This window comes from Triplophysa rosa, linkage group LG21, assembly GCF_024868665.1.
Source record: "Triplophysa rosa linkage group LG21, Trosa_1v2, whole genome shotgun sequence".
Lineage (NCBI taxonomy): Eukaryota > Metazoa > Chordata > Actinopteri > Cypriniformes > Nemacheilidae > Triplophysa > Triplophysa rosa.
This window is the reverse complement of record NC_079910.1, coordinates 15,371,703-15,388,248: the sequence shown is the minus strand read 5'-3', so window position 1 is coordinate 15,388,248 and position 16,546 is coordinate 15,371,703. Positions and strand designations below refer to the sequence as shown.

Below are 16,546 nucleotides of genomic sequence, written 5' to 3'. Positions count from 1 at the left end.
AAAAAATCTGTTGAGGTCAACGAGCTGTCAACAACACGCAGCGCCTGTTACACCATGTCGCCGCTCTAGAAAAGCTGCCTAATTCCACGCCAGTCAATGTGTTTCCTCGGGGTGGATCTGGACTCCAGGTCAATGAAGGCCACTCTGACAGATGTAACCTTGGCAAGGTTCCAGGTTCACCGCAAGTTTCCCTTTATCAGCTTCCTACGGCTGGCCAGCCTCCACACGGCAGCCTCATCAGTTATTCAGTTAGGCCTGTTGCATCTCCGGCCTCTTCAAAGCTGGTTGATAGATTTTTCTGCCGCTCTGAGGCTCTGGAGGACAGTAGAGTTTTTTCAGAGAGGTGTTCCAATTGGGCCTCCCACAGCATGCAGGGAAGTGGTAACCACAGAAGCTTTCCTCAGCGGGTGGGAAGGACTTTGGCAACATCGTGGTTTACAGGGCAACTGGAACCCCAAGCTCCGGGCCTTGCATAAGAATCTTCTGGAGCTTTGGGCAGTCTTCTTCACTCTGACACATTTTGTGCACGAGCTTGCAGGGACGAACATTCTAGTGAAGACAGACAATACCACGGTGGTATTTCTAATCAATCACCAGGGAAGTACGAGGTCCCTACCTTGTCTCCGATTGACAAAGCTGCTTCTGACATGGGCGAGCAAGCATTTCCTGTCAGTCAGGGCAGCACACATTCCCGGATGCTGCAACAATGTGGCGGATTCACTCTCCCGCTCAGTGCTGAGGCCGGGGGAGTGGCGTCTGCACGAGGAGATTGTCGGTTCACTATGGGAAGTCTACAGGACAGCGGCCAGCAGGGCGTCAACACATTGCCCGCTGTGGTTCTCAGCGCAAAAGGAGCAGGGCTCGCTAGGCCAGGATGCTCTGGCCCACAAATGGCCGAACCTCCTTCTCTATGCCTTTCCCCCTATCCCACTCCTTTGGTCAGTGTTGAGGCGAGTACAGGAGACACGGTGCAGGCTAAAGTGGGACTTAGGAGTGGTCTTGAATGGTCTCTGTTCAGTCCCCTATGAAGCATTGCAGTAACCGGACATTAAGAGTCTTTCGTTGAAGACTGCTTTCATTTGGCAATAACGTCAACCAGAAGAGTTGGTGAGTTGCATGCGTTGTCAGTGTGCCCACAGTGTCTCAGATGTGGGCCAGAGGGCAGTCAGGTCATGCTCTGGCCAAACCCAGCTTTCCTGCCCAAAGTGTTGTCGACGCAGTTCACAAAACAGCCTATTAATTTAGCAGCATTTGGGCAGGAGAACGAGACATTCCAGGAGGCCCTGTGTCCAGTTCGTGCGTTGAGGCAGTATGTCTTAAGGACTGCTTCAGGGCGTACCACGGACCAGTTGTTCATCTGTTTTGGCCCTGGCAGGAAGGGCGCACCCTTATCGAAGCAGAGTTGACACTATAATTGAGGCATATCATTCAGCAGGCTATACGGTGCCTGCACCTGTTAGGTGTCATTCAACTCAGGCAGTGGCCACATCTTGGGCGGCATTGCGTGGTGTGCCCCTATCAGAAATATGTTTAAAGTTTATTTTAAGTTTAATCATCCAACCAGGATTAGGTGCTTCTAGACCATTGTTTTTCACTTGTCAACAAAATATGTTGCCCTGAGGACATCAACCACTTGGCAAAATCAGGTTGAGCATCTCTGGCGGTCTGGAACAATGAAATAGAATGCTGGTTACTCCCGTAACCGTGGTTCTATGAATGGTGGAAGACCACCAGAGTCTCTTGTCACTCAGATTGAGAATGATTTCGAGACAGACCGTGACGTAGTCGGGGGTTGATATAGCTTCCGACGCATCATCGGTCAAGGTCACGTGTGACTGAATTAATACAGGATTCTCGATGTATGCGCGAGACGCGATTCTTCCACCATGTGCTAACCGTCTCTGGCGGTCTTCCACCATTCATAGAACCACGCTTACGGGAGTAACCAGCGTTAGGATGCCTTGAGGGTGAGTAAAACATGGGGAAATTTTGTTTCTTGCCTGAAGTATCCCTTCAAGATTGAAAGTCGTGCTGGGTAACACGAAAAAAGGTTGTGCTGACTGACATGAAAAAAGGGGGAAATTCGTGTCTATGAAACCGAATCAACAGATTACAGTTGGTTACAATGTCATGAATTCCCGTGAGACTGTGTTGACATTTTATCAGTATATGTGTTCCATGTAGATCAAACCCAAGATCTTTGCGCTGTTAACGCAGTGTTGTGGTTGTTGTTTGAGGCATTGCTTAATCATTTAATTGCATATTTTTGTACTCTGTTGTTGCTCGATTTGTTCCAAGTATCTCTGTGAATATATGACTGATTGCACAAGTACTGTAGAATTAGGGTTGGGTAGCGCAACTAAATGCCTTTCGAAATCCAATTCAGGTTTTGAATTTGAAGTGAGGTCGCAAACAAGATATCACGTACTGAAGATACGCATCATATTTTTTCTTGTGAAGTCATTTTTATAAATCTCCAGAGAACACACCAGACCTGTTTAACTCGTATTATTATTTTTAATGACATAATGCACACTGTATTATGCCCTGTGTGATATCTGTACACTTAGTGTTACATTAAAAGTGAATCCAATGGCTTCACTTAATAATTCTCCTGTGACGTGTGTATGTGTGCATGTCAGTATGATCAAAAGGAAAAGTGACGAGGGATAAAAGCAAACGGGATGGGCAGCTCTCTGAGCATATGACTGTACATGAGTCTGAAGCCCATCATATTTATATTCATCGGCAAGTTATTTGTGTTTTTTCTTCATTTGTTCATTCACCCCTGTGCAGTTGTCTCTGATGTTCATTCCACCCAGTAAATGTGACCATGGGCAATGGGCAAAACATGAAATATTAAGTTAGGATTTTTGAAATCTGGAGAAGAGTGTTCTTTCACCATTGTCAATAAAATGGCAGGAATTGTATATATTTATTTATATATACAGGTGCTGAAAAAATATAAAAATGAATAAAAAATGTACTATATAGGTATGTGTTTAGCTAAAATTATCATTCTGTGAACTACTAACAATGTTTCTCCCAAATTTCAAATAAAAGTATTGTTTCTATTTACATTTATTTGTAGGAAATGAAAACTGGAGAAACAGGTCAAAATAACAGTCTAGGTGCTCTGTATTTTTTCAGACCTCACTTAAAAGTTCATATTCACTTTTAAGCAATACAACAGTAATATTTCTACATGTATTTAGGAAAAGTCAAAATTATATTGGATTTTCATGTGTCTCATCATGCTGTCAGTCTTTCACTTTGCTGTTGGATGACTTGAAATTCAACCAACACTGGACTGGAATGGACACAATACATCTAGAAATGATGATTAAATGAACCTTTGGAGTGGTCCCTTAATTTTTTCCACTGTTGTCTTTATATATTTAAGGTGTTTTGGGACAAAGTATTGTAAAAGGCAAGCTACAACATATTAGCAAATATACAAAAATGCATAGAAAAACAAAAACAGATGATGGTGTCACGATTTGCGTGGAGGAAGAACCCAAGTGCAGGCAGGCGGTGTGTAAGGGGTTAACAAAAACTTTATTTACAAGACAAAGGGAACAAAGCAAAACACCCACGATGGGGAAGTCTGAACTAAGAATATATATATAAATGGGTAAACAAAAACTTCCCTCAAGGGGGCAAAAACGAGAACTAAGTAATAATCAAACAAGACAAGAGACTCACTGGGAAGCAAAGACAGAGGACGAGGGACGAACTGGATACAATCACCGAGCACAGGACAATGAAACATGAGGGCATTTAAAGGGAACACAAAAGAGGGATAACGACACAGGGCAGGTGTGGGTAATAAAACACTCAGGGAAAGATAACAAGGAAACGAGAGAGGCGGGGCCAATGACGAGACACTGGAGAGAACGTATATTATTGTCAAAAGGACAACAATATGTTTCTCTCCACACATAACCAAAGGCTTTGTCATCAGCCATGACAGATGGACTCACATGTGCTGAGACAATGATGTTAGCAATGACTGGACAATCAACAAAGAAGCTCATGTCACACAAGCTTTCACTGTTAATGATTTCTGATTGGTCATAGAATATACCTACCTAATATTGATAGGTGTGTTCCACTTCTGACGTGCACTAAACTGTGATCATTAAATACCTGAGACATGTTTCATTTACCAGTGATACTTGTCAGATGACCTCATCCATGACCTCATGTGATGACTATATATAAAATGTACACATTGTAAAATTGTAATTATTAATCTTGATATTTGAGATTGTATAGTGAGGAATAAACCAGTTCTTATGTTTTGTCCCTGTTGAATGGTCGTAATTCTGTTTATTTGCTTCTACTGTTGTTGTATGATAAGCATTGAAGATTTGAAAAATGTCCCCGATAAACCACATAGGACTATAAGTACCATTGTTTTAAGGTCTGTGTAGTTTGTATTAAAGCAAGAGGGAGTCTGTCAATGTTTAAACAGGTGTTTCATTTTCAAAAACATTCAAGCTGAATATTTCACATCATACTTGACTCAACCCTTGAAGTTTTGATGGGTTTATTTTATGGTTGTTTTTGTACAGGTTGTTCTAAATGCACATAACAAGGTATCTGTATGGCATGTACTTTCATGTCAAGATGTTGCAAACAAGCTTACAGGCGCTTTCTGTGGAAATCTTGAGTGAACGTGACCAGTGCTGGTGTGTTATTATAATAATTGTTTATGTGACAAGAGCTTGCAATTTATGTCCTGTATCGATATGATCCTTTACGCCACCAGGGGTTCTATCACACTTCATCCTGTATTCATATCATGCTTTGGCAACATTTCCACAAAATGAGCAGTTATCCAGTAAATAAATGGAAATAAAATGTTGATTAGAAATTAATTTATATGATTACGAGAGAAGAAGGAGATCATAAGGAGCGAGGGATATGAAGCTATAGCATGGCGTAGGAGATTGGATGCCGGTGGCAACTGTCAAATAAACGCTTTGACGGTCATAATACTGGACCACAGAATTTACCGAACAAGGGCCATTTTTAAATCCTGGAGGATTAAAATAGAACGAAACAGAACTGAATAGCATGAGTCATAATTTTTCTAAAATTGTTGCCATTGAACTGAGAAGGAGCTACTGTGAGCTGTGTCATGTACAGAAGACGTGTTCTTCCATAAACTGAATCATCACTCCTTCTTTAAAGACAGACAGAAATGGAAGATATAACAACATTGAGCTACAGCACAGATGTCCAACGAAATTATGAATCTTTACAAAACAGAGCTGAATAAGCTCTCTAGTTATATAATGAATTGGTTCAATGATGGGTCTATGCTAATTATAATGAATCATAATTTGCTGTCATCACATTTGTTATAGATTAATCTTACAGTTTAAAGGCCCTGCAAAACAAAGCACAATGCTTAAAGTGTGTGATTTCGGCATCACTAAAGCCACAGGGCCATAGTGTTTACGTTTTATTCTTCAGTCAGCCTACAAATGGCTTGTATATACTGTACTATGCACATTAAGTTTATTAAGTGTTATTTTAAGTATTACAAAACAGAGCAAAATAGAGCGAGAGTGCAATTTCAAAAAGGAGTCGATGGGAGTGGAAATTTCTGTAGGTGATTACTAACAAGGCGCACATTAAAAACACAGGTGCAATATAAAATTTATAATAAATGAAATAAAGCCACAAATACCAGCAGGGCTGGACTGGGAAGAAAAATCGGCCCTGGCATTTTTGGCACAGATCGTCCCTCCACCATTTCTGTCGTCCGGGGGGGGGTGTCTGGGGTTGGGGATAGGTGCATCGGGTCTGTCAACCTGGAGGTGGATCCATGGTTAAATCTGTCGACTGGGGGGGTGGCATGCTTGCGTGTCTTCTGCATTCACATTTATAATACGTCCATCTGAGCATCCCAAGCATCCGTTCCGGCCCCTTACGTTAGCGGCCCACAGGGAAAACACCCGGAACGCCAGATGGTCAGCCACCAGTACAATGACGAGAGTGCAAACCTTAGTAAATCGGGTGTGTGATTAATTGTGTGATTAATTTAACCCCTCTTCTCCTATAAAGTGTGCGTCTGAAGAGGAAACTCCTACAAATGCATATGCAATAAGATCAGTCGCAAAAAAACAGCTGTGTCACACGTGTCTTTAGTAATTTAATACTTTAGCTTTCCTGTAGCTCAGTGGTAAGAGCATGGCGCTAACAACGTCAAGGTCGTGGGTTCGATCCAAGGGGATTGCACATACTTAGAAACAAATGTATAGGATAATGCAATGTAAGTCACTTTAGATAAAAGCATCTGCTAAATGCGTAAATGTAAATGTAAATGTAGTAAATACCGACAGTAGTTTTTTTTACGCCAAAAGAGGCACAAGATGTTAGCAAATCTGGCCCTTAAACTTTAATGGCCTATACAAATATACACTAGCAGTTTAGACTTACTCATTACATTCACCAAAAACGAATGTAATTATTTGCCCAAGTAGATTACATATAAAGTCAATGAAAAGACGCAAATAGATGCAAATTCTTCGGTGTTGTGCCGAAGGTGGACTCCCCGCCAGATTACAACTCCCCTCATTGATACTGCTGCAAGATTAGCTAATCCTAACCCTGCCCTCACAACTAATCCTAAACCTAACATTAGTGGGGAATGGGGAGTCGTAATTTGACAGGAGTCATTTTTCACCACCACACTGGGCAACAAGAAGACGCAAATTGGGCGACGCGATTGTTGTGAACGCGTGATATTCACGGCTAAATTGCGTCTTACGCAAGTTAAAAAAATTCAACTAGAGCGGGAAATGCGCACAAAGAGTTTATTGGCATGCCCAGTTTGACACATCATGGACACGCTAAGACACTCCCTATCGCGCAATGTTTTTATTTGCGCGAGTGATGTGAAAAACAAGTAATCCCACTTTTGGTGCGCACACACTATTATTATTTTATTAATATTACATTTTCATTTTATTAAGTTTAGTGTAACCTTTGAATATTTTATAAATATTTTTTTTAAATTTTAGAACAATAGTAAACTCATCATAACTATGGAATAACACAAATGTAACTATAGGGAATTATGTTCTAAATTATGTACTAAAAAAATCATTTTTAGATTTAAAATCGTTTTAAAATTAGAATACTCAGTGATGTCACACTTTGTCTAGAGAATTGATATATCAATCAGACAACTTTTGTTAGTCATCCATTTAAAACATGAATAAAAAATAACATTTTAGTTTTGCAATGACAAAAACTGTGTTTAAACGATTACATTTTTGTCTACAGAACTACTTTCAGACATTTAGGCATATGCCTTCACTAGAAAAGATTTGTAATATCAAGGGAAACATTTCACACAAGTGACCCTAAAATTTTTAATGGCTGTCTTCGTTTACACTCGTTCCAAATCCGTATGGCTTTTATTTTTGCTCTACTTTTTTATCCATATGTGTCCGTTCCAATCCTATTGGCTTGAAGCACTGCAGCAGACGCTGTAGTTCAGTGATACAGAGCCCGAGCAGAGATTTCCATTAGCCTGATGGAGCAATAAGGCGTATATGGAAAAGGGATTATACTCACTGTGTGAATACAGGCCCTGGAGATAAGATTAATAATCTTGATATCTTTACACATCAGTGTACAGGGACTTTGATATTGACCTTTTACTGCTGCTCTTGCCGTTTGCTCCCTCAGCGTGAGCCGTGTTTACATACACAGATCACGTCTGTGCACCAAACAAACTGTATGCAGTGACTGATCTGAAAGGAACAAGATGTGTTTTTTCCCTGTAGCATGTCACGTTTTTGCATGTTGTGCGTGTTCATGGATGAGAGCCACCAAGAATGGAAAGTCGGAAATACGTTCAGAAAATGTCAAAAGCCAGATTTAAACTATGAATACTTGTATTTCGCTACTGTCCTTCTGAAACCTTGTTTCTCCATATTTCATGATTTTTATTTTTTGTCATAAATCATCATTATTAGTCACCCCCTTTATGTTTGGCACTGGGTTTTGCAAATATCTAACCAATAAAAAGTGCTCGTCAACTTTGATAGCACAGTATTTAATCATTTTAAAAGTACAATGTTTCAGAAGCACAGTGAGGATATGACTCTTTCTTGTATGGAACAGAAAAGATGTATTGTTTTGTCAATGTTGTTTGATTACCAACCTTCTTCAAAATATCCTCTTTTGTTTTCTTCAAAAGAAAGAAAGTCATACAGGTTTTGAAGCATGTGATTGGTCAGAAAAATCTGATGAGAAGCTGAAGTGCAGAATAAAGTCAAAAATCATTGATCTGTATTGACGGAGGTCAGAGTTTAAAGCGTAAACGCTTTTATCTTCTAAATGTCAATTTTGTCAATGTTTTGGGCACACTAGGTTATAGCTAGCCTTAAGGCTAGCATATTCACATTAAAAGCCAAAAACGTTCATTTCTTTTTACAACATCAGTTTTTATATGCAGCAATATAAATCAAACAAAGACGTTTCTTGGTGACCTTCATGAAAAATCCAGAACGGACAAACTGCTCTACAGAGCACGTTTCATAAATACATTATCTCCTTTGGCAAAGAAGCCAAAACGTGACAACATCTTTGTCCTGTGTCAGCCTCCGTAGTGCCTTGAAAGAGAAGGGTGGAGTGAGCCATTGGCTGCAATTTGCAACCTCGCCACTAAATACCGCTAAATTTCATACACTGGACCTTTAAGAGTAATAACAAATATACCACCCTCCAGTTGTGCAGACCACCCTCCAGTTGTGCTTCTGCTGCTGAGCATGTCGACATGAAGCTTATCTTACTGACAGAAAATGTTCTGTCGAGCTGCTTGTGGCAATCTCTCACTTGTTTCCACACATAATGGAACAGACTTGTACAGCTACACCTGAAGAACATGCTTTTTTTCTGCTTGATAATGGAGTGGATTGTTGATTATAGGGTTGACTTGTTGTTTTGACGATAAAGAGAGCAGTTGAGAACACAGATAGCACCTTGCTTTAATGAGAGAGAGAGAGAGGTGGGAGCGGGAAACATGCTGTCACATGCGTGTGGGTTTACAGACACAAACACAGTCACGCTGGAGTTGTTGTGTCTGGTTCTGTTTCAATCTGTAGATACTGACAGACACCGGCCTCGCTTTGATTCCTTTGCTTTGTTTATTGTTACTTTGGAGCGGCTGTAGTATTTTCTGATGTCTTTTTACCATGGGATGCAATCTTTGTACTATACAGCGGTCAGATGGGCATCACAAACTGCTCCCCGGCATACGTCAGGTAAATCAGTGACTGGTTCAATCGCCAGTGTTAAAAAAGGTCAAATTAACACTCACAGTGTATATATAATCCACACTCTCAAAGTATGGATTATATATACACTGTGAGAGTTAATTTGACCTTTTTTAACACTGGCGATTTTACTGTGTTTGAGTGTTTATCTTATCTGGTGTTGTTTGTTTTCTTTATTAACAAGCGCTGGGTGTGTGATCAATGCTTAATCAGTTTTTATTTAATTGTATAATCATCAGTTAAAGCCTTTCGCATACCTAAGGGGACTTAGTTTGTTTTTGGAGTCTGTTTAGCAGAAACGGTTGCGAAAGGTTATTTTATAAGAAGAAAAGAATGTGTTTTGGAGACCGCGTACATTTGACAGGGTCATGATAGGGTCACACTCTCATGAAGAAGAGTGAGTAATGTTTGCGATCCTGTCAAAATACTTGATGAGTGTGTGTGTTTGTGTGTTTGTTTGTTTATTTGTTTTTTTTTAAGTAGCATTTCTATAACCCCTGTGCAATGAGCTGCGACCATATTTAACCTCCAGTTGACCTCCTGTATTGGGCAGAAACTCTATGCTAGAGGATGCTAAACTTATTTGTAACTTGTCCCTCAATATTGTTTAAAAAAATCATAAAATCAATAAAGAAATAAATGATGTAAATAGAATGATGTTATTGGTCAGTTGGATCTGCGCTTTTATTTTGTAATGTTTACGAATGCTTTTTGCATAACAGTTAAATTGAATCAATTTGATGCAATTCAGCAAACAAATAAATAAAAGTAAAGAAATTTAAAAGAAACTAAATTGTCGTTTGCAATACATAGTACCACATGCATCCGGATTTAGTCAGATGTCGGAGTGAATTATACTCGAGTATGCAGTGAAGTCTGTACCCCATGTGCCAAAAAACATAAGCGAAACAGCCGAGGAGATCATGAGTGAATTTAAAGTAGTTTGTCAGCTCACACATGAATGAGCACACTGACAAGGCTCCCGCGTGTGTTATTGCCATTGGTAGATTTCAGAAGAGACCACAGATTGAGTTGAGGTCACTGAGGATATGAGCTCTGAGATTGCAGCTGACAGTGCTTTGATAATTAAGATCTTTCATATTAGTTCATCTGCACACCTGTGTGAGATTTAAAAGCTTTTTCACACCTTGTTGAACTTTAATCAATGAAAATGAAGTGTATGACGGTTAAATATGACTTTGCTGTAATAAATACAGAGCCAGTGCCCTTGCAAAAAGGGCAAAACAAACTCTTGCAAACCATTTTGTTTTTAAGGTGAATTATACAACATTTTATACAGCAAGACTTGTCTGTTTACTGTCTTCTTGCAGGTTAGATTGTTGTTATGATGGCTATCGTATTTTAAAATGCTTCTTGAATTAGTGTTAAAGCCTTAAAGAGTTTTTTAGGATTCTGCTACTGTTTGTAGCTTTCACACTCTTAAAAATAAAGGTGCTTAAAAATAAACGATGACATAGTGGTTCCACAAAGAACCATTCAGTCAAAGGTTCTTTAAAGAACCATCTCTTTATTACCTTTTTATAATCTAAAGAACCTTTTTTCGACACAAAGAACAGAAAGGTTCTTCGGATGTTAAAGGATCTTTATGGAACCATTGAGACAAAAAATGTTCTTCTATGCCGTCGTGAAGCACCTTTATTTTTAAGAGTGTATGTGTACTGTAAAATGTTATACTGTATTTAATGTACAATATATATATCATTTGTATTGTATGTTATTAGATTTTAGGCATTTCCCTATGCTGATATTTAAGTCATTATTGGTAAATATAAAACTAAAGTTGCACAAGTTATAAAGTGAGATTTTAAGTTCATTATTTTAAATGTAACGCATTAAATCACTCTCTCTCTCTCTTCACATTTGCTTGTTGAAGACAGTCATATTGACCACCATTTGAAGTGTACCATGGAGGGAAAAACACAATAAAAAAAGCAAGATAATTAAAATCAAACAAAACAGTAATCATCGCGGGGTTCTTTGTCATGTTGGCATTTACTTTTTGAAGCAATAAAATATTGACCCAAAGGTTACACTTTTTTTTAATGTATTCTTGTTCATTGTAATGATACATTTTGTAATACATTTAGTTTTTACTATATTAAGTACACGTACTGTAACTCACAACATAAGTAATGTGTTTTTACTTTTCAGAGGAATCAATCTACAAATGGCTAGTCTCTGCATATTAAGCTGAAATAGACTTTAATGTGATTTGTTTGTCTAGATGTTTTTTCTTAGAAAGATCTAAAAAGTGTATATTGAACTTTTTTCACATCGTCAAATTGTACTTTATTTAAAATAGTTGCATCAAATCTACCTCTACATTTGTTTATTTACATCAAATGAATCTGATCAACCTGATCTCACAGATATTCTTAACAATTTTACGAGGTGGCTCATTTGTATGAATTCATACAATATGATCTATTCGTACAATTATTATAAAAATGCAATACTGAATCCTCTTGCCAACCCCACCCCTAAATCATTGGTGCGACAGCAAATCATACTAAAACATACCAATAAGATCATACAAATTGATACAAATTATCCACCTCATACAAGTTCTGAATTCCCGCAAGATTGTGTCGATCTAATCGCACTTTTCTTTTGTGTAGGTGAATGGAAGGAACCTTTCCCAGGCCACACACGATCAAGCAGTAGAGGCCTTTCAAACAGCCAAAGAGCCCATTGAGATTCGGATATTGCGCAGGAAAGCACAAAAGACTCTTGTGCCGGTCCAGAGTGTGGACAGCAGTACTCAAACCAACATTACTTTCAAATATCTGAAACATATAGAGGCTATGGTCAAGCTTCCCTCTCCATCATTGCCATTGGGTATGGCTGTGCTGGACACTTTCCTTATACCCACTGAGTAAGTGTGTGTCATCACGTCACGTCTTTCTTTGTCCAGCCTTATCACTGCTAATATAACAATAAAACTTGAGAGCAGGTTTTATATTAAAATAAGCATTGCTGTGAATGCCGCTTCAATTAACATTACATTTTTCATCTGTAATGTAGCTGTCACATGACAAGACATGATTCACCTTCCCAACCAGACTTCTTCGTCGGCACACAGGAAGCCATTGAAAGTAGAGGACTTGAATATGAGGTATTATGTTGTCTATAATCTCTTGAGTGCTGTTAAAATGGAGTCTGCTTGTCTTGTGGGGTTATTTTAATTTGTATTTGCTGTGTTCTCTATTACTTATGCAAAACAAACAAGACACATTGCACCTGGGTTTAAGAAGTGAATTAATCAACTGCTATTAATTTTTCCTACTGGCTTTGCGCTTAAGACTTAAGCATACAACTCCCTTCCAGCAGATCTCTGTCATCAAAACAATTATCTGTGTTATAATAGGTTACTCTAAAGAGGAAAAGCTCTCAGGATATGTTTGGACTGACGGTATGCTATAAGACGGAAGTTGAGATGCATTGATGGGATAGTTCACTTAAAAATACAAATTCTGTCATTTATTCACCCTCAGGTTGTTCAAAACATGCATGTATGTGACTCTTTCTTCTGTGGAACCCGAAAGAAGATATTTTGAGAAATGTCTCAGTGGTTTTGTGTCTATACGATGAAAGTCTATGGGGTCTAATGTTGTTTGGTTACTAATGTTCTTCAAACTATCAAAACATCCAATGCATTTTTAAATTCCTAGATTCATCCAGATGGTGTTACAGCAAAAAATGGCAGAATCCAGGAGAGAGACCAGATTATCCAGGTATATTCGTTTTGATTTTTCATCGCAGTGGCATAATATGACCAAAACTCATTTTGCTTTTACACACATTGAAGATCAATGGTGTGGACATCCAGAGCCATGAGGAGGCAGTGAGACCTTTAACAGAGGTGGAAAGCAAAAATGTGACCCTCCTAGCGGCTCGACCTCAAAATCAGGTCTGCTAGCTGTTCTGTGACCTCAAAAGATTTTTAAAATAATATGATTTAAATTAAAAAAATAAGAACATTTTGGGTCTGTGTTTTAGGGCAATTGCTTGCTGGAGGATAGAAACCACTTCGTAGATGACTTGCGCATTGATATGTCGAAGCATCATCGGGCCATGGAGTTCACTGCAAGAATGCTGAAGGAGGCAAGTTAATGATGTTCAGATTGCTTAGTTACATCCAACTGGCTAGAAACCACTTTCCTTTATATCTAGTATGTTGCAAACCAGTTCGATCCTAGTTGACTCAAGTCACTGGTTCAACTGAGAATTGCAGCTAATGAATAGCTGTTGTGGTTCTAAGTTGCCTGTTGTTAACACACTTAATTCCTGCCAGAACAGAAGAACATTCTATAAATTTGTTCATGTCAAACAATCACGATCTTTACATACAGTATCCCCAGCACATATTCAGTCTAGTAGACCATGGCAATAGTACGCTTGTTAAAGCAAAAAACGTATTCTTGATTTTAACAGAGCAGACATGAAGATGATGGAGGTACTACTGATACGGCAACTATACAGTCCAACCTTCACGAGAAAGACAGCGGTGTGGGGCGCACAGATGACAGCACTCGTAATGATGAAAGCTCCGAGCAGGACATCTTGGGTGACGACGTGACTTCTGTTTGAGACACACTTCCAGGAAACCACAAAAAATGTAACTATGGCCAAGACACTATGGAAAGTAGAGACATACATCTAAGCAATGACTCCTCGTTGTCTGTTGACAATGGAGACAGCGGAAGATTCCTGGATTCGCCTGGCATGGTGTGCAAACGCTTCCGGGAACTGCTTGAACTGAAATGCACGCCGAATGGAAGCAGTCCTTGTGAATACGTGGAGCACGATGCCAAGCTATACGGAGAAAGAGTTAGTTTGGACAGTGAAGAACTGGATGTTCAGATGCTCAATGAGGAACTGCTGAAAATTGAGCTAGAGTGTCTACGCATCATACAGGCACATAGTCTTCAAACCGGAGAAGGTGAACCATCGAGCAATGATTCTGGTACAAAGCACTTGACAAGTGTGGAAAAAGTCCATCAAGACGGGAAGCAAGCGGACAAGGAAAGCTCTAGTGCTTACAACACTGGAGAAAGCGGTTGGAGTATCCCTCCTCCTGATGAACTTTCTCCTGACTTTCAAAGTGTGGTTACCAAAGACAAGGGAATAAATTCTCCTGTGCACGGACGCAACTCATCCAAACCATGCCCCAAGCATCCTCTTTCTCCAATTCAAGAAACCAGCTCCAAAAGTCACTCTCCTCAAGGGAATTCAGAGGTCCTGAATGGGGCAAAAACAAAGCAGAATGTTAAGAAGACCCCAGGGAAATGTCAATCCCTATATATCCCAGCCCACGCCCAACATTACAAAAGCTACATGCACCTTATCCAGCAAAAGTCAGCTGTCGAGTACGCCCAGAGTCAAATCAGCTTAGTCAGCCTTTGCAAGAACCCAACTCCCTGTTTCTCCAGGCCCAAGATGGAGTGGAAGGTAAAAATCCGCAGCAACGGAACACGGTACATCACCAAAAGACCTACAAGGGATCAGCTGCTGAAGGAACGTGCATTGCGCATTCGTGAAGAACGCTGCAGCGTGACAACCGATGACGATGCGACGAGCGAACTCAAACTGGGTCGATACTGGAACAAGGAGGAGCGCAAGCAGCACGTAGTACATGCGAAGGAACAACGGCAAAGGCGGGAACTGATCAAGCAGGGTCGTATTGAGCTGGGTGGTGCTAGGGATGACAAGGCGGCACCAGATATTATTCAGCTCAGCCACAAAAAGATGACGAGGAGAAGGAATAAGAGGATTCTTGATAACTGGATGACCATTCAGGAGCTGCTGACACATGGTACGAGGTCAACAGATGGGACAAGACTATATAATTCCTTTCTTTCGGTGACTACAGTGTAAGGGATTGTTTGGTTTAGGGCACTTATAGGTTTACTGTGTAAATTTGATTGTAGGTTGGTGTGGGAAATCGTGCCTCATTTGAAGAGGCAAGTCATTTAGGGGCGGTTTCCTGAACAGGGCTTTAGTCCCAGACTGAAATAAATGTTAGAGCTGTCTTAAAACAACTTGCACTTGCATATCATACAATACCTGTATATCAGCAGAGTTTTTTGTCTCAAGACCTAGATCTTTTTTTAAGTGATCTTGAAGATCCTTAATTGATCCTGAAGGTCTTGCTGGTTTAGGTGTTTGATTATGGTTGGAGCTAAACTCTGCAGGACAGTGGGCCTCCGGGAGCATTATTGAAGACCCGTCTCAAGATGTTTTGTTGTTTTATTGTCACTGAGGCCTAGTCCTCCAGGTTTAATATAATCCCTGTCCAGGAAAAAGTTTACAGAGACCACATCATCAATTGATTTCATGTCTGAATTTTTTACTGAGAGACTACACAACTTGAGGCTGCACCAAATCACTTTCTAATTAAATATTTTATTGAACTTAACAGTAGTTATGTGTAAAACCAGATTTTATGTTAAAATGTAGGTGTATATTATTTGCATATCACTCATTTAATAAACATGGCTGGGATCCACTTGTTCAAACAGCCTAAAGTTTTGTTTTATTAATTGTACAAAAACGTTGCCTGAAGATGAACCATTCATTGCATCTGTGTCTAAAAGTATGAAATCATATACCAAGGCGTTTCATTCAATTGAAATGTAGAGTTGCCACAGATTATGCATATCGCTGCTTTTGATGTGAACGTTTATTGCTCTTCAGAAATACTGCTGAAAGCCCAAGCATTCAGTTCACATTGAAATCATACAGTTTCACTTTTCACAAAAGCAGTGAACACATATTACAATCTACAAAATCTACTTTAATTTAAAAATTCTAAATATCAAAAAGTGAAAATAGGCATGGGTCGGACAGCCTGTATACACGGTGATGGAAAAATACAGTTTAAGAGTTGGTGTTGACAAAGTGTTGCTCATTGAAACCTTTTGAAACACAGCTGTTTGCCATTGTTCGGTGAAAAGGAAAAGCTTGTAACAAAATTAGGATGGCTCGATAGTGGTTAAGCACATTACGTCTTGTTTGAAAAGACAGGCTCACTATATTAAATTACCATAACGTTGCAACCAACAGCACTTGAGTATCTAATGCATGGAAAATGACATTAGTCAATTTTAGAATCTATTTACCAGCACCAGTGGATTAAATAAATTTCAGTGAAATGCTGGGAAGGCAGTTAAAATCAAAGGTACTAAAAATAAACGTTAGAACAAACTACTCGCAAAAAAAGA

General features: G+C 39.4%; 1 protein-coding gene across 1 annotated transcript in view; it reads left to right on the top strand.

Annotated features, from left to right (window-relative positions):
* The window catches only part of pdzrn3a (PDZ domain containing RING finger 3a), a 31,188-nt gene extending 15,982 nt beyond the window's left edge, over positions 1–15,206 (top strand). The window contains 6 exon segments of the mRNA XM_057319458.1: positions 11,942–12,198; positions 12,348–12,438; positions 12,995–13,057; positions 13,132–13,233; positions 13,323–13,427; positions 13,758–15,206. Of these exon segments, the coding sequence (XP_057175441.1) occupies positions 11,942–12,198; positions 12,348–12,438; positions 12,995–13,057; positions 13,132–13,233; positions 13,323–13,427; positions 13,758–15,200 (2,061 nt within the window). The 3' untranslated portion in view covers positions 15,201–15,206.
* The last annotated feature ends 1,340 nt before the right edge of the window (positions 15,207–16,546 follow it).